The 21,339-nt window shown below is 50.6% G+C and overlaps 3 protein-coding genes and 1 long non-coding RNA gene across 4 annotated transcripts; all 4 read right to left on the bottom strand.

The window, feature by feature from the left end:
* Positions 1 to 735: 735 nt before the first annotated feature.
* On the bottom strand, positions 736 to 1,859 carry LOC120670326 (protein EXORDIUM-like 1). Its single transcript, XM_039950412.1, has one exon. The coding sequence runs from the start codon at positions 1,818 to 1,820 to the stop codon at positions 843 to 845; it is 978 nt and encodes a 325-aa protein (XP_039806346.1). The 5' UTR covers positions 1,821 to 1,859; the 3' UTR covers positions 736 to 842.
* Positions 1,860 to 4,694: 2,835 nt separating this feature from the next.
* LOC120670327 lies at positions 4,695 to 7,510 on the bottom strand. The gene is made up of 3 exons (XR_005673188.1): positions 7,333 to 7,510; positions 5,564 to 5,838; positions 4,695 to 4,876 (listed from the first exon to the last, which is right to left on the bottom strand). It is a non-coding gene; the product is annotated as an uncharacterized LOC120670327 (long non-coding RNA).
* A 1,733-nt stretch (positions 7,511 to 9,243) lies between these two features.
* On the bottom strand, positions 9,244 to 10,407 carry LOC120669139 (protein PHOSPHATE-INDUCED 1-like). Its single transcript, XM_039948941.1, has one exon. The coding sequence runs from the start codon at positions 10,405 to 10,407 to the stop codon at positions 9,442 to 9,444; it is 966 nt and encodes a 321-aa protein (XP_039804875.1). The 3' UTR covers positions 9,244 to 9,441.
* A 1,713-nt stretch (positions 10,408 to 12,120) lies between these two features.
* On the bottom strand, positions 12,121 to 13,880 carry LOC120671341 (protein PHOSPHATE-INDUCED 1 homolog). Its single transcript, XM_039951641.1, has one exon. It carries the CDS (start codon positions 13,463 to 13,465, stop codon positions 12,428 to 12,430), a length of 1,038 nt encoding a protein of 345 aa, XP_039807575.1. The 5' UTR covers positions 13,466 to 13,880; the 3' UTR covers positions 12,121 to 12,427.
* Between the last annotated feature and the right edge of the window lie 7,459 nt (positions 13,881 to 21,339).

The raw sequence follows: 21,339 nt of genomic DNA on the forward strand, positions 1-21,339 counted from the left end.
TTTGAGCCATGTCGCCCCCCATAGGGCGACCGGGGTATATTTTTGAAATTTTCCAAAACGGACATATATTTTTGGAATTTTAATTTTTTTAAATATAAAAAAAAAATAACCGCGCTTGACGTTGAGGTTCTCGTGGGCGTGGCCCATGTGTTTGCTACAAGTCTACTATTGGGCTTCTTAAACCGCCCTCCGAGTCCGAATCCCAAAAAAGAAAAAGAAACACCCTCCGAAAAAATAAAAGAAAAGGCCTTTAGAAATGTACTCATGTTCTGAAATGTAAGACATTCCAATATTTTTTGAAAAGAGTTAAAGTTTTTCAAATTTGACCAGATTTTAGAGAGAATTATAAAAAATTATGGCATCAAACAGATATATTATAAAAATATATTTAATGGAGAATCTAATGGTACATATTTGAGATCATAAATGTTATTACTTTATTATATAAATTTGGTCAAACTTGAAAAACTTTGACTCTCCAAAAATATTGGAGTGCCTTATATTTCAAGACGGATTGAGTATCCAAATACTACCTTTTTTACTGCTTCCAATCAATTTAACCCTGAGTCCCTGACTATGCATTTTATGAAAAAGAAGATAACTCAGACTTGGCAAACTTCCGAAAGATTACAGAAAGATAGACCTGTACGAGAGAATGATGCAAACTCGTGTAAACTGTGACAAGATGATCAATAAATATCATCACAAATTTCTTAAAAACATTGTATACTGTACTTATTCGAGTGTTGCATTTACGAGCTCGAAGTTTTTTTTAACATGGACTTGTCGGTTTCTCACTGCTATGTTCTATGTACACCAGGAAATACCACTCAACGTGCGTTCTACACCAAGGTAGAGCAAGCGGACGTCGCCGGGTCGAAGACGGCCGGCAGCAGGTACTTCCGGCCGTTGGCGCCGACGGCGTTGTAGCTGCCACCGGTCGTGTCGTCGACGAGCACCTTCCCGGGGTACCCGGGGTACGCGCCGCTCCCGAACTTGCCGGCGCAGGCCGTGCAGGCCTCGAGCGCGGCGTCCCTGGCGCCCTCGTAGTACCCGTCGCCCAGCGGGTCGGTCACCGCGCCGGCCACCATGCTGGCGAGCGTGACCACCATGCCGTCGACGCCGACGTCGCCGTTGGGCGGGGCGAGCGGCGGCTGGCCCCGCGGCCCGTACGCGGGCTCCGCGAACGGCCACGCGCACTGCCCGGGGCACTGGGACTCGGCGTTGCCCACCCAGACGTAGGCGTACCGGGCGCCCGCGTCGTCGGAGCCGTGGAGGCCGCACCGCGCGCTGCAGAAGCCCTCGACGACCACGCCCGGGTCCGTGAGCACCAGCACGAGCGCGCCGTCGCCGGGGACCAGGGCGGCCGCGAGCTGGAAGACCTCGACCAGCGTCAGCGACTTGCCGAGCGAGTACTGCTCGTCGGCGACCTGGCCGGCGAGGACGACGCGCGTCGTCGTCGCGTTCGAGGCGCCGCCGCTCGCCGAGACGTTGAACAGGTACGCCCTGTCGATGGTGCCCCACCACTGCGCGGCCGAGGGCGTGGCGTCGACGGTGACCGACGTGAGGGAGAGGAGGAAGTCGACGACGATGGCCTTCTGCGCCGGCTTGAACTGCCCGTACCAGACGATGGAGACGGGGATCTCGCCGCGGAGCACGGCGCCGCCGTGGTACGACATCTCGTCGCGGGGCGGGGCGGTGGCCTCCGCCAGCTGGCCCGGCAGCCGCCGCGCGCCGAGAGAGAGCGTGGGCAGGCTCGCCAGGACCAGCGCCACCGTCGTCAGCAGCGTCCTCGCATCGAACAGGCTGCGAGGAGCCATTCGATCGACGCAACTGCTCGAAAGGATTTGGTGAGTGATGATCACTGCTCAACTCTGGTACAGACTACGGGACAGGTGACATGAGATTGGCACGAATGCCTGGTGAGCATCAGCTGCGTGTCGAGCACCTGATTTATAGGCCATGGACCCATGGTGGCGATGGAAAAAAAATTAGATGGGGACCGTCCCTAAACTCCTCACCGTGAGGACCTTGCCTCGATTTGTGCCGTGTGGCCTCCCGAGGTGATCGACGCCCACGAGACCACGAGTCTACAGCCCTGACGCTGCTCGGCTCTGAACCTGTTCGGCTCGGGCGCAGATTTTCCAGGCTGACGGCTCAGTTCCTCTTTCACACACGAGAGCTGCTCTCTTCCGCAAGCTGTCGCCTCCGGCGTCCTACCCCGCCGCCGCCGCCGTGGTCCTCGTCCGTCCATTTTACTCTCGATCGCCCTTATCGTTAGCTGCTGTCGCATCCGTATCCATCTTCCTCTGTTGTCATCACCGTGGTCCGATGCCAACGCATGACTCCCATCGCCCAGTAGCACTCCTCTTGTCCGCCTCTGTTGTTCAATTCAATACTACCGTCACCTTTGAGCGTTAGATGATGGGAGTTGGGATGCATCAAGTATGGCATGAAAATGTATTTTTCTCTTGAGCGGACGTGTGTCTGACATCCCCTAAAGACGAAGACCGAATTTTGATTGGAACCAGGGTGTTGGATCTAGCATCAGGCAATGACCAAATTAACAGTGATGTCTTGATTGCTTGATTTGTATCTTACTAGTTGAATCTAAGCACCACCAGTATAATTGTGATTTGGTCGTCTGCCATATTCACCATCGTCCCGTCGCCGTCATCCGCTGATGTCCACTGCCGCCGCCGTCTCCGATAATCACGGGATGCAAGCCTGAAGCCTGATGAATTTTGAGGAGGAGCCGATTGCGCGAGCCGAGCGAGCTGGTTTTGGAGAGAGCCAAGTGTTGTGCCACGCGGCACAAATCGAGGCTAGGTCCTCACCGTGATGTGTTTAGGGACCGTCCCCACCCAAGTGCACGTGACGCTTCCTGCTCCGCGGAGCAAGCTCTCGATCTGGCCGGGCTACGCATGTCCGCCAGTTGCCCGCCCGCGCCTCGAAGCTAATTGAAATTCGCTTGGAACGAAGACTTTTTTGCCAGGTGAAGCCAATGGCGCTTGCAGCGAAGTGGGGTTTCCGTTTGCTACGCGGGGGTTCCACGTTGCCTGGCACGTAGAATCTCGGTGGCGAGGGCTCGTGATCGTACCGTAAAGATCGAGGATTGTCAGGTCAACGTCAATCTATCCTTGCTTGATGGCCGGGAACCGGGCGGCATGGCAACCCACGCCTGCAATTCGCAGATCGCGATCCTCCCCCGGGCCGGGAAACGTACGGCGAGGTCGAGCCGATTTGAGTTCCGAGGGCGAAGGAGAGCCTTCGCGCGGGTTGCGGCCTTGCGGAACTCCCACGGGAGGAAGAAGAAGACGCGACGCGACCCAAGTCTGCAACCGCAAGCATCTGCTCCGTCCATGGCCCGGAGCACTCCAGCGAGCGAGGGCCGCCGGTGTCCGTGTAACGCCTGGCGCAGGGGCGCATCCAGCACCAGGTCTAGTGCGGCTCCAGCCCCTCTGGACCCGAAAAAACAGTGGAGCCCCTCCTTCATTTTAGAGAAAAAAAGAGGAAGAACGAGACGAGGAAGAAAAGAAAGGAGAGGAAGGAGAAATCAGCCCCTCGTTTTTTTTAGCATCAAATCAGGCCCTCCTTTAATCATTTCTGGATCCGCCACTGGCCCGCGCGACCCCAGCATTACCAAATATTGAAGCGCGTACATATATCGATCGACTACGGTAATGCTAGCAAGTTGGCGTTCGATGGATCAGACATCTTTTCTCACCATCACATCCTCCTAATTCCATTTCTCTTTCATTGAGGACGCCAACCGGAGCTTGGGGGCGGCGGCACACCCTTCGCAGGCGGCGGCCACTGACGCCGGCGGCAAACCCTCCATGGGCAACGGCTGCCGACGCCGGCGGCAAACCCTCCACGGGCGGCGGCCACCGAGCCTGCACCAAACCCTCCGGCGGCGAGCAGCACGAAGGGGCGGCCACGGGAGCTCCGCGACGGCGGCAGCCGAGGACGACTCCCTCCGCGGCGCAGCAAAGGCGGTGTCAGGAAGAAGGTGAGGGCGACGGCGGAGGCGGTGCGGTGGAGGAGGCCTCCGGGAGCGCGGAGGGAGGCTGTGTCCTGGAGGCAGCCGGCGGGAGCCAAGCGAGGGCATCGTCCAAGTATGGTAAAAGGGCTCATTTGTCTTATGCTAGATGAGTTGTTGGAGCCATCGTCCTTCGGGCTCTCTACAACCCGAGGTGGTAGGTACTATCGAGAGCAACTCATGTCAATTGTTGTGGATGCCCTAGTGATTTGGTTTTTGGAATAAAGCGAGTAGGACAATAATTTATATTTGGAGGTAACTACAAGGAGAGCCCTCTCCATTTAGTGTTAGGTGGAGAGCTCCCTCACTTTCCATTTTCATACAGCCACGTTAGCTGGAAATGGAAAATAATTCTACCTCTCATGTCGCACGACGTGCGCACATGTTTGGTGTCAGAAAAGGATGCGCCTTCCTCCCGCACATCTCTACTGCTGCTGCTATGTTGATTATATAATAATCTAACATAAAATTGTTGATTCTGATGCTACTGCTGCAGTGCTAATATTGTACCCATGACGGCAACATTTGCAGGCATAAATCAAGATAAAAACAAAAACAAAAATAACTAACAATAGAATGCACAACTCCATAGAGAAGAAAGCATCAGCTTTGAAGGAGCAAGCAGATCCATGTACGGATCCTTTTAAAATTATCATAAAATGGTGCTTACAATTCAATTGATGTGATGCAAATTTAGGGGGAAATAACTAGAGCATCATCATACGCTATGTACACATGTTGTTAGCTTTTTCAATATACTACAATTTGTAGCATGATCTAAAATTGCTGGTCATTTGGTCCTTTCAAGTTGCCCCACTCATACATTGCAAAGATCTGTATTAAGAAAAGAACATGAGAACATATTATTATCCATGACATACCAAGCTTAGTGTAAAATTAAGCACGCATACCAAGTAACATCTTATGTAATGCAGATTATTTCAAATTACCTCCTTTATTGTGGAAAATAGGGACATTACTTTGTGTCTCATGTAAACTATAGAAATGTTACTTTCTAATTCATGTAGATAGTTCCAAGTTACTTCCTACATGCAATATATAGTGAGAAAGTTACTTCCTATTTTGTGCAAATCAGAGGTAAGTTACTTCCTAGTTTCACATAAATAATGCTAACTTACTTCCTCTATACACCAATATTTTGAGAAAGTTACTTCCTTTGTTATGCAAAATTAGGATCAAGTTACTTTATTTCACATATGAATTATTGATAAATTACTTTCTAATTCACATAAATAGTGCCAAGTTACTTTGTATTATGTGCAAATCAGGGATAAGCTACTTCCTAATTTCATATAAATAGTGCAAAGTCTGTTCTATTTTTTTTTCAGATCAGGGTGTGGGTACTATTGTTTAGATACATCATAACTTGTATGATGACAAAATGCAACTGCTATCATGTGCCCAAAAACTAAGTATAAAATGATAGGCATGAGTAGAAGAAGAATGGTTGCGATGGATTAATTAATTCGCTGCGCCTCATTAGAAAAACCGGAAAATCACCTGACTCATTTTGGAGATCTCGAGTAGCCCTTGCACAGAATTAAAGCATGTCCTTGCTTCGAATCGCCTCTTTCTCAATGTGTCAGCGGAGCTTCACCTCCCGCTACCCTGTGTGCCCCTTACCGATGAGTGGTGCAGCACCTCTGCTCAACGTCGCCACTGCATTTTGACTCCGCGCTTCAGCCTGTCGCTGTCCCTTCCTACTGGTGTGGTGCAGAGAGAAGCCTCTACTGTGCGTTAGTGGCCGCGTGTCTGCTCCAGGCTCCTCGCCGCAGCTGGCCTCATGTGAAGACAATGATAAGTTTCTTCGCAAATCATGGACAAGTTACTTTCAATCTCATGTTGAAAAATGATAAAAGTTACTTCCTATGTGGCGCAAATCAGAGGAAGTTACTTTCTAACTCATGTCAATAAATGATAAAGTTACTTCCTATCTGGCGCAATCAGGAGGCAAGTTACTTTCTAACTCATCAATAAATGATAAGTTTCTTCCTAAACTAGATTTATAGTGACATGTTCCATGCTAATTTATTTAAAACATAGAAAAAAGAATGAGCTACATCCTATTTTTGCTAAAAAATCATCGGATAATAATCAGAACAAGGCTATTGCTAACACAATTAAATGATGAATAAAATGTAAGCATGGTAAAAGATCATCTGCATATAATTTTTATTTTACAAGTAAGTGCAAAATCTATATCTATCTATATGAGCTAAAATAACTGATGCATTAGTAGTATTTGTGAAGAAACTCTTTTCCAGTACGTACCAAAATCAAAGAGTTGAAAAAGGGGGCTTCTAACATGGAACTGCGCTAGGTGCACCTAAACAACAGTCATGAGTAAAAGCAAACTTTACATTACATATCATTTGAAAAAGATGTGGTTGCATTTTAAGAAGAATGGTGGGTAACTGGAATTTAAGTTTTCCTATTTTTTCAAAAAAAAATTGCAGTTATAATGTCATTTGAGTAATCACAAAAAAACTACCCTCTCTATTGAATTGAGAAGTTACTTCCTATAATGTTTAAATCATTGCAGATTACTTCTCTTTCGCATGTGAATATTAATAAGATACTTCGTTGTTGATATAAATTCTGACAAGTTACTTTCGGCACAGAAACATTGTGATCACAACTAATATTAATGACAGATTAACTTTTCAAAAATACAAATACACCTAACCTTGACAAGTTTCTCTGTTTACATGATATAAAAAGATCATGCAGATATAAAATACATCAAAAGTATTATGCATGGTTACTGTTGGCACTGGAGGAAAAAATAGAGAAACATAGTTCTGAATAAGAAAAGCACCGAAATTACTTGTTTGCTGCCTAATTGCACCTAATAAAGCGGAGGTCAGTGTGCAGAACAAACACAAATCCAGTTTGATTAGCCAAAAAGCAACTCTATATGCACACCATTGGTAACTTAAAAATAATTTATACAGAACAAAACTAAAAATAAACATAACAAGCCAAATACCATGAAAACCCACTTTGAACCTAAAACCACTTGAAGGGTTGAGTGCAAGGTGCTGATTACAACATAATGCAGCCAGATGCTACAAAAAATCCTAATGTAACATAAGATTCTATTTGAGCATGTATAAGCTAGATGGGGGTTAGCAAAAAAATCGGAGACCACGTTAATCAGGAAACCCTAGAGAAACTATGCAGAATAAAATAAACATCTAAGCAACAAAAAAAAAGATGAACATGTCAAAAATGTAGACAAGCATGAAATGGGCTCAATCGATTACAACCTGTGAGATGAAGTTACTGAAATCGCCCAGGTCCGGCGCCTTTGCGTGCAGCATTGCCGGAGATGGGAGACTCCCCTCGATCTGCTGCGGAATAGTCGAGATCCAACACCACCACGGATCACCTTGTCTTGGCACGGGGCGGCGCGGCGACTACACTCGCTGCACATCACCTCCCTCGCACGTGGTGCATCGCCTCCCCTGGATCCGCTCGCCAAGCGTATGCTCGCCTCGTCGTGGTATGGCGCATCGGCTCCACTCACCGCACCTCGCTTCCCCAGGCACGTGGTGCGGCGCGTCGAAGAACTTCGGCAAGGATGGGCGGGTGGACTCCCGCCAGCGAGGAGCGGCGCGTGGACTCCCCCCGGCAAGGAGCGTGCGTGGAATCCACCCGGCGGGCAGCGGCGCACCAAATCCGCAGCCAGCGCCACGCCTTCGCTGCCCACGCCACGCCTCCCTCCGTCGTGGATTCAGGCCTCGTCTCCTTCGGATCGCTGGATGGGGAAAAGTTACGGGAGAGAGAGAAGCAAAATGTCAAAAGCGCACGGCCCGTAGAATGTAGAATATATGATGGACAGCGATTAGGAGGGCTCTCCCAATAAGAGTAAATAGAGAGCCCTCTCCGAGTAGGATTTCCGTTTATATTTTGCGTTCGCCCAACAGACAATGGAAGGAAAAAAAACAGCACAAATGAGATAGCCTAGAAGACGTAGATAAGCAAAAGGGGAATATGCAGAAATTTTGTCATCCATTGCCAAAAGTGTTGCGTACCAATTTCACTCATGTTCCTAGCTTGAAAAGTTGAAAGTGACTTCATGGTTCTGTTTGGTGGAGCTCCTCCTCAGGTTCATATGAGAAGTGATTTTCTAAGATAATTGATTCAATATGTAAAAGTGATTATTTATGAATCTCTAGGTTAAGTTTTTATCCATAAAGTGGTCCTAAGTGGTAAGTGAATCCGTAAAAGCCAGAGGTGAAGGTACATTATCCAATAGACCATACAGATTGTGCCTAATCAGAAAGAGGTAAATAGCAAGGCCAAGCTCGCATCAGCCATAAACCTCAGCTTGAGTTATGGCACCTGTCGTTGCTTACATCGCCGCCCAGCTAATCGTGATCAACCACAGGGTTGAAATCATGGGTCTCACAAAAATGGACCCTCGCATGTGGCTATTTTCAAAGTTATATCTGATGCACGCATGTTTTGGGTACTTTGAGGTTTTTTCTCGATCGGCGCTTAAAAAAATCTCTTCTTACTGCAATATCTCGGAGGAGATCCTCCCCTAGGGTCAAGTTTTAACTCCATTGGTTTAAATTTTGCTTCCTAAATTCAATCTTATTTTTATTTAGTTTCTACATGTAATACTGATGTTTATCAGCTGGCTGCAAACTAAGATCATTTGGTCAGGGTCCTTATGCTAGAATCTGTCCTCCGAGGGTTGATTCCTAGGCTCAACTTGGGTACTTCATTTTTCTAGATTCATATTTCATTCTAGAAATTAACAGGGTCATATTCTTTTAGTGGTAAACGATGTGCCGGTGTAAAATCAAAGAGTAATCCAAAACAAACTTTGTTATAGCTAGATAAAGATTACTCGGTTTATGTATGGATATTTGTTTAACAATGAACTAAAATGACAATAAAAATAATCAATTTTGATTAGTTATAGGTTTTCAATAATTGATCATGAACTTCTAGTTGCATCTGATCATTTATCGGGTTGGATCGTGGTCAAGTCGGGTCAAAATAAAACCTGATGTTTATTTCTTACACCCCGAATCCAGCCCGACCTGACCAATAAAACGTGGTTCTCTTGAGAAATGGTGTTGCATTCCTGTTCCATTATATGTTCACGCAACTATTTGACCGGGAAAGTATAAAATAAGTAAACGTAATAGCCAAATGATCCCAAGTCCACACAGCATCGATCGCCAATTCCTTTTCTGTTCCTTTCGAAAAGCTGTTCTTGATTTACGGTGGTCTCTGAAAGACAACTCCTTGTTCTTTACCAGGTTTCGCTTCCTTCTGTTTTCTCCAGTTCTTGAGACGCTTTTTATCCTCCGACGATCCAAGAAGCCGTCGAAGTCCTCTCCGTTTGATTTCCGCGCGCTCTACACCAAAGTAGAGCACCCAGGCTTCGCCGCGTCGTAGACGGCGGGGAGCAGGTACTTGTGGCCTCCGGCGCCAACGGCATTGTAGCTGCCTCCGGTGGCCTTGTCGACGAGCACGTCGCCGGCGTACCCGGGGTACGAGCCGCTGCCGTACACCCCGGCGCACGCCGTGCAGGCCTCCAGCGCGGCGTCCTTCTCGCCCTGGTAGTAGGCGTCGCGGAACGGGTTGGTCACCGCGCCCGCTACCATGCTGGCGAGCGTCACCATCATGCCGTCGGCGCCGACGTCGCCGTTGGGCGCGACCAGCGGCTTGTCCTGCGGCCCGTAGGCCGGCCTCGCGAACGGCCACGCGCACTGCCCGGGGCACTGCCGCTCGGCGTCGCCCGCCCACGCGTAGGCGTAGCCGGCGCCCGCGTCGGCGCCGTGGAGGCCGCACCGCACGCTGCCGAAGCCCTCGACGACGACGTCCGCGGCCGTGAGCACCAGCACGAGCGCGCCCTTCCCGGGCGCCGCGCCCGCCGCGAGCTGGGACACCTGGTCCAGCGTCAGGGACTTGCCGAGGGAGTACTGCTCGTCGGCGGCCTGGCTGGCGAGGAGCACGCGCGTGTCGCCGCCGCCGCCGCCGGCCGCGGCGGCGTTGGACAGGTAGACCTTGCGGATGGTGGCCCACCACTGCGCGACCGAGGGCGTCGCGGAGGCGGGCTTGGACGTGAGCGACTCGATGAAGTCGACGACGATGGCCTTCTTCCCGGGCGAGAAGCTCCCGTACCAGACGATGGAGACGGGGATGTCGCCGCTCAGCACGGCGCCGCCGTGGTACGTGAGCTGGTCGCCGGTCGGCATCTCCGCCAGCTCGAGCTCCCGGCGCTGCTGGCACAGCGACGGCCGCGCCATGCTCAGGACGATCAGCGCTGCTGCCGCCATCTGCAGCGCCCTCGAAGAGATGAAGCCGCGACGAGAGGCCATTTGGGCCGGGTTTACCACTTGGGATCGACCGGGAGATGTGAAAAGCAGCGGCTTGCTGGGTGCGAGCGAGAAAGAGCTCCATTGACAAGGAATTTATAGGTCATTTTGGGGTTGAAACGACGCTGCCAATGCGTGGTACACCTTCCTGCTCCGTGGCGCAAGCCCTGTGATCTCGATCATCTTGTCACCCATGTTCAACTTAGCTTCATGTCACGCTATGTGTGTGTATGCAGCCCTGCTGCAGGCATCGACGCTTTGCTATTTGAACGGAACGGTGCTTGCATTTGCAAACGGTGGTGCGGACTGGTCGGCGGCGTAGTTTGTGTCTGCCGATGCATGGCACGACGTCAAAGCGCTCGGTGCTCGTGACAGGATCGTGGGGGCATGCACGGGACTTTGACCAAAACGGGGCTTGCATGTCACGTAGTACGCGGAGTACTTTCGTCCGTCCCAAAATAAATGCAATTCTAAGACTAGACACGCAAATCAATATATGGGGTGAAATTATCAAAATACCTCTTGTCTTTAATGAAAAGAATCTAGATAATGTTTTGTCTCTTTTTTAAGAAGTCTTCAGAAAGTCTTGTCTTTTGTAGTGGTTGGGTCAAAATAGGATTTTTTGTGAGACAAATTTTAAACTTAGATGTGCAATTAGTTTGGGACGGAGGGAGTACTAGGCTGCTGAAGCGTCTAAGGCACACGAAAGCGACGAAAAATACTCGTAATCCCGGCAACCATCCAGAATCCACCGGAAATCCGGCCAGCTCGTAAGCAAGGTATCCTGGCCTGCCCAGGTCGGTCGGTGCCGGCCGGCCAGCCGGACAGGGCCGCGCGCGCGCGTTCCCGGGAACCTTTGCCCATGGGCGCATGCCCATCTAGTGTGCTTCGAAAATGTGTTGATGCCGGAGTGCATCAAAGAGAGGAGAAGCCTGGTGCTTTGAGACTACGGAAAGCTCGTTTCGTCCACTTTCTTCTGCCAGCCGTTGACCTGAGATGGCTGCCAAGTGCCCAAGTTCATGGTTTCGGCTTTCTTGCAACGTCCAGTGCAACTGGTTGGATGGCATGTTGTATTGGGCTGGGCTCACTTTGACTGGTTTTGGTTGGAATGATGTATTGGGCTGGGCTCACCGGAATGGAAACAGTTTGGCCCGGTCTGAAATAAATGGGCCTTAACATGCACGCAACATTACAACGAGCCGGAGCTCGGTTGGCTGGGTTTGCTGGGTGGAGCGCCCGCTCAACGCAGATTTTGCACTCGGGAACAGTAGGTTCTCTAATTAATTTCAGTTGAGCCTCTCAACGCGCGTGGAGCTACAAAGGAAATGTGATGTGACCATCGCCGAAGCCTCGATGACTCTAGTGATCTCTCTAAGGACGCGTCTTGGTATCTGTGTATAGTTGTAGGTCTGATTGTATATTTGTGGTGTGTGTGTGAGGTGTGCGTGTGTAGTATAGGTGTGTGTCTGTATACGAACAGATGCTACAGCTATATCTAGATGAGAGGTGTCAAAAGAGGGCCTAAAAAATACAAGAGGGTTCCCGTCCACACCAACACGGGCTGTCTAGCAACAAGTGTGCATTCAACAACGTCGCAAATTCTAGGCCCTGCCTGCGATCATGAAGAAATCGAAGCCCTCCCAAAAAACAGAGAGAAACAGATTAGCTTTTGCGTGGACATTGCAGAGTTGGACTCGTGCAGATCAAATTCACTCGTCTAATCCCAAGCAATTTCGTTTGCTAAATAAACTCGTTTGCTTCCCCTCCCAGGAGCATGTTTACAGTTCAAAAAATAGCGTGACGATGATACACGAGCACTTCACATTTTATACAGTTCTACCATCCTGTTGGTTTTTGGACTCCAAGTATACTTAATAACAACACGCCATCACTTGGACCGTCACACACACACACACACACACACACACACAGAGCAGCCCCTGCCATACAATCACACCATCCCCGTACCATCCATGGAGACGCACGGATGCCTGCTGCCAAGACACAGACACGGGCGCTCCTCTCACACCAAGGTGGCGCACTCACCCGTGCCGGGGTCGTACAGCGCCGGGAGCAGGTACTTCCTCCCGCGCGCGCCGTGCGCGTTGTAGCTGGCGCCCGTCGCCGCGTCCACCAGCAGCCGTCCGGCGTACCCGGGGTAGGCGCCGCTGCCGTAGACGCCCGCGCACGCCGTGGCGGCCTCCAGCGGCGCGCCGCGGTCGCCCTGGTAGAACCCGTCCCCGAACGGGTTGGTCACCGCGCCGGCCACCATGCCTGCCACGCTGATCACCGCGCCGTCCATGCCGGCGTCCCCGCTCGGCGGCACCAGCGGCGGCGCCTGGGGCCCGTACGCCGGCTGGTGGAACGGCCACGCGCACTGCCCGGGGCACTGGTCCGCGGGGTTCCCCACCCACGCGTACGCCGCGCGGGTCGACGACCCTGCGCCGCCGCCGCCGTACGACCCGTGGTGCCCGCACCGGCTCGCGCAGAAGCCCTCCACCGCCACGTCCCGCGCCGTGAGCACCAGCGCGATGCCGCCGGCCTGGGCGTGGCGCGCCGCGGCCGCGAGCGCCGGGAGCTGGGACAGCTTCAGGCTCTTCCCCAGCGAGCACGCCTCGTCCGAGACCGGCCCGGCCAGGACCACCCGCGCGTTCCCGGCGGCGGCGCCGCCGCGTGCGCCGTTCTTGCCGACGGGCGCCGCCTTGGAGAGGTAGAGCCGGTTGATGCTGCCCCACCACTGGGCGACGGACGGCGCGGGGGGCGGCGGCCCCTGCGGCGCGGGGGAGAGGGAGAGGAGGAAGTCGGTGACGACGGCCTTCTGCGCGGGCGTGAAGCGGCCGTACCAGAGGACGGAGACGGGGACGTCGCCGCTCAGCACGGCGCCGTCGTGGTACCTCAGCATGTCGCCGGGCGGCGGCCTGTACAGTTCCATGAGGCTCCTGCTTGGGCTGGCCGCGGAGCGCCGCGCCGAGGCCGGGCTCATCAGGAGCGCCAGCGCCAGGAGCGAGAGCAGAGCGCGGCCCCTGCGTCGGAAGCTACTGGAAGCTGCCGCCGAGGCCATCGCCTCACCTCCACTGGGAGAGGAGGAGCGAAGCGAACAACCAAGTGGAGAAAGCACTACGCAGGGCACTAGGCTACTAGTGTTGACCGGAGGAAGGCTCGGTGGTGGTGGTGTGGCTCCAGGACGGCGAGGAGCTGGCCTTTTATAGGGCCTGCCGCCGCCATTGTTTAGCGGTCGCCGGTCAGGAATTCAGGATGAGATCGGCCTGGTGGGCGGAAGCAGCTGCGTGCACGCGTCCGCCGGGCTGCACTTGCTCGCAGCTCGCTCGAGGCGCTCAACTGGAGTCTGGGGACAGCTGGATTGGCATGGGCCGCGGCGACTCTGATGAGGATGAACGGGCGAGCGAGGCATCCAGGCCACCTCTCTTTCGGCCGAGTTTTTGGCGCTACACAGAGCCGTCCCAAATGATTGGTCAGCTGCCCGGCCTGTAGCGGACTAGCGGCGAGCGGCGCGGCCATGAGAGAAGTAGGCTCAATGCTGAGATGAAAAAAAGAAAGAGCAGAAGAGAGAGGAGAAACGGAGCTTCCAAACAAAAATAGAAAAAAACTTTGTGAGAGTGACAAGTAGTTTATATATTAATAATAAAAGACTAATCACTCTACGAATAGGCTACGAATAGGCTGAGAGGTAAGTTAATTCTGCTCTTATGCGCTCTCATCGAATCGGCTCTTCAACCGTGGCAGTACGGCAGCCTTGATTAAACATTACGTTGACCTAATCCGTGGGAATCCTGGATTCGTGATGTGAATACGATGCGATGCCCGATGGGCACTCGTGCAGGGGCAGGAGGGCAGGGCACGCATGATTGGCGTGTTTTAAAGAGGGAAAGCTGACTCGATCTTGGTTGTTGGCTTGGTCCTATCTCAGGCGGCGGCATCGGCGTCATCCGAACAGTGGATTCCGGCAGAGAGCCGCCCCGCTCAAAGTGATCCTTGAAGCCGTTGAAGTCGAGCATTAGTGCAAGCTCGGACAGATTATACGTGAATCCAATTGGGTTGTTGCTTTTCTTCCTAGCGCGCGCGCTAACTAGCCAGCCCCCAGATTATAGCCAGGTTCACTGACCAAGGGCTTGCCACTTGGTCCCATGCCCGTCGGATGCGGTGGTGGCTCCGGCCCCGTCACCCCCGAATGCGCGTGCCCTGCGTATGGGCAGTGACAGCGGGCCTGTGCACTTACTTGGGGTGCTTGGGGGAGCCTTTCCGGGTAGTTTGCGCGCCTGTCGCCTGCGTTGCTTCACTTTGGTTGTGTTTAGTTGCAAAAAGTATGTGAAAATTATTTGTGAAAAATATTGTGGTATTTTTCGTTTGTATATGGTAAATATTATCCTACCATAGGCTAACTAGGCTCAAAAGATTCGTCTCGCAACGTACATCAAAACTATACAATTAATTGTTTTATTTACCTACATTTAATACTCCATACATAGATCATTTGTTATATTTAATGTTTCGATGTGATGGAAAATTTAGAAAATTTGGAGGAGTTGGAGAGAACTAAACATAGCCTCTGTCTTGCTGTGAGCCAAAGTCTAGCTCATTGAAGTACAGTACGTAGCTAGTAAAGTTTTCCGCCATTGTGGCGTAACATGTACTCCCTCTGTTCCAAATTATGAGTCATCCTAAGAATTTTGAAGAGTCAAACCATCTCAAAATTTGACCAAAATAATAGAGATAAACATGAAGATTTATGACATCAAATTATTATACTATAAAAATATAACTAATAAAAATCTAATGATACTTAATTAGTATCGTAAATGTTATTACTTTGTCGTATAAATTTGATCAAACTTGAAAATTTTTGACTTTCCAAAATTCTTGGATTTAATTTGACTTATAATTTGGAACGAGAGAGTACTAACGTACGCACAGTGTTTTTACAAAGATCGTGCAGGCCATCAGCATTCAACGTCAGTACCAGGAGCACGGTGCTTTAATTTGTCGTTTCACCGATTAGAGTGTTAAGGATGGGCGCTCGGTCGGTCACCCCACCTTATCCCGACTCCCGAGTCCCGACTGGCGACTGCATTCCTGCCTACCGGTCTACAACCTAATACGACTACGGCTGTGTTTAGTTTCTAGAAAAATTTATACAGTACGTGTCACATTAAATTTTTAGACACATATATAAAATATTAAATATAATTAAAAAATAACTAATTACATAGTCTAACTGATTATCACGAACTGGATCTTTTAAACCTAATTAATTTATAATTAGACATTATTTGCCAAATAACAACAAAATGTACTACAATATCAAAACCCAAATTTTTTCACCAACTAAACACACCCTATGAGGCGGGCCGGCACTATCAAGCCTCTGCCCTCTGCCAATTTCTTTTCTATAGATTCAAACGCGGGCGAACTCTGCGCACCGAGGAGGGCCGCGTCACCCCAATTCTTTCTGTCCCTTCGATTCCCAATTCCCATCGCTCGTCCCCGCTCATGCCGTGCTTTATGGCTCTCATCGTTGACGCCTGTGCAAGTCGTCGCTTGGTACGCCTCCTTTGGGTAGCGCCGCTCCCACCGGCCAGCCGGGCACGCGCGTCTGTCCTTTCGCACCAAGCGTCGTCCTCGCGTTCCTGTGTTTCCATGTACCAGAACATAAAGCGCGCTTTGCGCGCCTCATCAAAAGTAATATAAAGGTGGTTGGCGAATGAGCATGATATATAAGCACTCTAATTATTAACTTTTTACTAATATAAACATTTGCAATTTATCAAAATTAGCCTATGAATATGTGTATATCTGGATTTGTTTGACTATATTTTTCTCTTTGTCGTTGCATCTTCTGCAATCAAACACAAAATCACCAGAATCATCACCATTTCGATAGCAATGGCATTATGCTAGTCATCTCAAACTCACATCAGGCCAAAACATATTCATTCAGATCTCCCACAAATTAGAATACAACTCATACGTGGGCTCAATTGTTTGAAGAAAGCAAATACAGAATTTTTACTACAGGTCTAGATGAAACTCTTGGGCATCTTCAGGGGTGAAGACACAATAAATTTTCCTAGTGCACATTCACCATGGTGAATAAATTTTTAGTAGTTGACTTAATTTTGTTCTATATAATGGTATAATGGAGACTGAAATAGCTGCGCTGGAGTCGTGTTTGGTTTGGGCTGAAAAAAATTTCATGAAAACTTTTTGTACTTTTGACCACTAATTTAGAGTATTAAATAAAGTCTAATTACAAAACCACCTGCAAGACCCTTGGTAAATTCGCGAGACCAATCTAATGAGGCATTTGACCGCAAGATTAGAGAATGGTTACTGCATCACTGTAGCAAATCGTGGATTAATTATTGTCATTAGATTCGTCTCGAAAAGTTACACCCATCTGTGAAAAGGTTTCGCAAATAAATTTTATTTAGTACTCCAAACATGCATTTGTCTTTTTGTGAATTTTTTTTCGTGGTGTCAACCAAACATTTGCTAGCACCACTGCAGGTTCAGAGACGAAAGAGAGAAAGAAGAGAGAACAGTGAGGCACTATTGGTTCAGACAGGAGCAAAGAGAAGGGAGAGCAGTGAGTGGATAGAGCGCGGTTCCAAGTTGCGCGCAGCTCTCCCAGCCCCCCTCCCCCCTGTGCCACGCGTCCCCATGCAGAGGGCCTCATGAGGCGTGAAATGCGGACAAGCGAGGGAGGGGCTTTAAGAAACCCCGATTCTCATGGATCCGCGTCTCTCTTCTGTTCCACTGCTTTGGACAGTAGACGGCTGGTCCCAAAGTTTCCCATTCCCATCTGTCCCCACTCAAACAGGAAAAAGACTGTCGCATGTTTCTGTGTGCCCGTGAATTGGACAGGCTCCTCTTTCTTCCTCTTTTTACCTTACTTACCGTGCCTTCCACCCTGACCCACTCATTCCAGCGGTGTGCTGCTCTAGGCCCTCCATTGACACCGACCTCCTCCATTGACGCCAGCGCTCCGTCCGTCCCTCCCTCCCTCTCCGCCGCGCTCAGTCGCCGCCTCCGTCGCCGGCCGTCGCACCCTCCTCCCAGCGCTTCCCTCCCCCACCGGCGAACTGCTCCTCCAACTCCTCGAGGCGGAGCGCCGCGCAGGCCGGCCGGCTCCCTCCCCTGCGCGCGCGGCCGCGTCCTCTGCCGGCAGCCCGCGCGAGCACGCGCGGCAGTATTCCTCCTCCCCTCCCCTGCCGCGGCAATCGCGTCCTCTGCTGGCGGCCCGCGCAACGCTATGCGACGGCGGCCCTCGCGCGCGACGCGACGCGTCGCGGCCGCCGCGTAGGCCGGCGTGCGGGGCGGCGACGAGCAGGCCATTGCGCAGGGCGGCGCGCGGCCATGGCCATGGAGCAGGGCGACGAGTGGCCATGGCGTGGGGTGCCCCCTTCGCCAGGCCGCGGCCGCGCCTTCCTACGCCTCCACCGCGTCGCTCCGGAGGCCGGGGGCCATGGCGGGTCCCCGCACGGGTCCGTGGCTGGCGCATGGTGGCAGCGGCCATGGCAGGTCTCCTCCCGTCCGCCTCCCGTCTCCCCTCCCCTCCTCCCGCTGTCACGTAGCCCGTGTCCCCGTCTCGTCTCGCATGCTCCTCCTCCTCTGCTCGGCTGCTCTGCTTCTCGCCATGGCGTCCTCGACGGGGAGCTTGGACCACGGGGGTTTCGCATTTATCATTTCATTCGAGAGTGCATTGGCGACGAGATGATGGACATTGAGCACGTCCGCACTGAGGAGCAGCTGGCTGACATCCTGACGAAGCCGCTGGCACGTGATCGCTTCTGTGAACTCCGTGTGCAGCTGGGTGTTGTCAAGATCAGCAAGTGTTGGCGCTCCTTAAGTATCCATTTTATCCCCTGTTTAACTTTGATAATGGCATGAATTTAATATCAAAATCACTAACCATCCTAACCTCGGCCCAATTATTGGTCGTTTTCACGTTTGCACATATATTTTGGAGGTACTTCGTTTTTGCAGGTTTTTGACCAATTTTGGAGCATGAAATGACGAGGCCCACGATCACGCGATGACACGAAGAATGACGAAGGCCAAAGCCCGAACAAAGGATCGAAGGCCATGATGATTAGAGGCCCATTCATGCACATCCACCCTCCAATGAAGCCCAAAAGACAAAGCCCACAAGATAAGATTGAGATGCTTCGGGGCTAAGCAAAGCAAAGAGATATTTAAGGAAGGATTTTCCATCCTATCCTTCTTCTCGAAGAAATCTCGAAGATAACGACGTCTAAAGGGGTGCAATCGTGAAAGACATAAACTCTAGAAGATTCTAGGAGACTTGGGGAGAAAGTTGAGCACCAGCCGGCGAAGGAAAGACCCAGGCCGGCCAGCCTAGGCTCATTGGGCCGGCCGGCCCAGCCTGTTTTTAGGTCGGTTCGACCTCCCCTTTGACCGAGGGTTCCCTGAGGCTATTTAAAGACCCCTTCCCAAGGTTCACGGAGAGAGCAATTCGGGAGACGACGCCAAGGAGCAGAGAAGATAGAGGGACACCTCTCGGAGAGCCGAGGGTCGTGCTAGTTGTCTAGGGTTTGCCCTAGCCGACGTGGGAACCTTGCAAGGAAGACCACGTCGGAGTTCTGGAGCTAGGATCATCAAGATCAAGGTAGGGCCCCGGTTGTGATCTTGTGATGTACTATCATTCATGGTGAAGTTATTTGTGTTTCCGAATGTTTAGCGACCATGTTCTCCTATTTCGATTTCATTCTTTTCTTTGGGTTCGCTTCATCTTAGATCTATTATCGAGATAGATCACTTAGCATGATCTTGTAGTCATGGTGGCTAGAGGTTCATGGCGGAACTACCAAAGTGAGTTCGACTTGCTTCAGGGTATCCCGTTGAAAAGGGGGGCGTCGTGACAGGCCGTCTCCACAGAGTAGGTTGGGTATCGAGGGATCGGATTGGAGATTTTGGGTTTAAAGAGGCTTTTCATTGAGATTCACATCTATCTTACTTCACTTTATCTAGCTGGAACTACAACATATGCATGATCTAGGTGATCTAGATTGGTTATCTCTAACTTTCTCTTGCTACCTTCGGTGTTTGTCGTGTTTTTAGTAGATTAGATTCGTTTTCACCATCTCACATAAAGGAATCTCTATGCTAGTAGATTGTTTCTTATCTCTTTGGTTCCGTGGATTGATAAACCTTGGGGGAATACTCTGAGGGAAAAGCTACACGAAACCGTGCGCTTGCGGTATATAAATCGGGGGCGCTAAGGAGCGTCAACAAGCTTTTCTGGCGCCGTTGCCGGGGAACCATCGATTTAAGATCCAATCTTACTTGCATTCGTAAATATTTCTTGATTTTTCTTTTTGACCTTTTTAGATCTCTTATTTTTCTGAGCTAACTAAAAAAACGGATCTATTCCACGAAAATCAATCTAATCTAGAGTTTGTTTTATTTTTCCTTTATGTTTTAGATCTTGTATATTCATCTTTTAGATCTCGTATATATATATTTTTTTTCACTAACCCTTAACAGGAGATGGACGGGAGCCTCTCCAACAAACCCGAAAATTTTGTGGATGATCCAGAAAAAATTTATAGGCAAAGGAGACGAGAAGCACGATCAAGGAAGCCGGAACTAGTAGATCCAGAAGTTGAAGCCGACGATTCATCGTCTTCACCTCAAGCAACTCCACCAACAAGTCCAAAGGAGGCGCCACTTCACCAAGGGATGGCGCTACTGGAGCCAGAGCGTACGATCGGAGAGCTATGCACTCCGGACATTCGGGACTTGCCGATCCAAAATCTCGACAACATCGGAGTTCCGTTCGAGATCAAGACTTCAATCATAAGGATGGTGCAAAGCTCGCCCTTCACTGGAAAAGAAGACGCTAATCTACATCTTCAAGCGTTCCTCCAACTATGCCGCACCTTCGACATGCAAGGGATGACTCAAGATCAAATAAGAGCGAGGCTCTTTCCATTCTCTCTACTTGGGAGAGCGCTGCAATGGTTTCATTCTCTACCACCGCACACGGTGCAAAATTGGGAGTCCTTGATGAAAGAATTCATGACGGAGTTCTACTCGCCGGGTAAGACCCAGATTCTGCGCAACAAGATTGCAACATTCGCGCAAGCCCCGACAGAGACTATTGCCGAAGCCTATGAGCGCTTCAACGACTACATCCGCGCCGTACCTCATCACAAGTTCTCAAGGGAGGATGTGGTCCAGAAGTTCTATCAAGGCCTCACTACTGCATCAAGGGGGATCATTGACGCATCGGCCGGAGGCTCTATCATTGAACTCACGCCTACTCAAGTTTTCAAACTATTCAAGAAGGTGGCGGACAATGACGCATGGGCATCATCGGGGCGCCTGCAACCACTCCAAGCCGTGGGCACCGCGAAGAGTGTATTACAAGTGGAACGCGAAGAAGTGCTAGAAGGGAAGATCGACTCGCTCATGAGAAGGTTGGAGAAGATGGAAGTGGAAAAGAGAGAAGCCCAAGCTATCGATTTGAAGGCGGCCGAAGCAAGGTCTACATGTGAAGAATGTGGAGAGTACGGCCATGTGCAAAAGAATTGCCCAGAGGAAGCCAAGATGCTCGATTACATGAAGAAGGGAGAATGGATTCCGCTGACCAACTTCCGCTACGGGCAAGGTAGACCCCAATTTAATGCAAGCTCTTCCATTCAAAACTCGGTGCCTCTTCGTATACAATTGAAGGAGTTTATGGAGGAGCAAGGCAAGATCAACAAGGACACCGTCACCAAGTTCAAGGCTATGGACAAGATCTTGGAGAACATTGATGGCAAGGTGATGGAGGTCGGGAGCTCTAATCTTCAAGTACTCAACATGATGAAGATGCTAGAAACACAAGTAGCCCAGCTCGCCGGATGCCTATCTAGCAACGAAGGAAAATTGCCCGGGCAACCTCAAAGTCCG

Source organism: Panicum virgatum, chromosome 4N (assembly GCF_016808335.1).
Source record: "Panicum virgatum strain AP13 chromosome 4N, P.virgatum_v5, whole genome shotgun sequence".
Classification (NCBI taxonomy): Eukaryota; Viridiplantae; Streptophyta; class Magnoliopsida; order Poales; family Poaceae; genus Panicum; species Panicum virgatum.

Coding starts and splice junctions, on each gene's coding strand:
- LOC120670326 (XM_039950412.1), bottom strand. CDS start 1,820: ATGGCTCCTCGCAGCCTGTTCGATGCGAGGACGCTGCTGACGACGGTG.
- LOC120669139 (XM_039948941.1), bottom strand. CDS start 10,407: ATGGCCTCTCGTCGCGGCTTCATCTCTTCGAGGGCGCTGCAGATGGCG.
- LOC120671341 (XM_039951641.1), bottom strand. CDS start 13,465: ATGGCCTCGGCGGCAGCTTCCAGTAGCTTCCGACGCAGGGGCCGCGCT.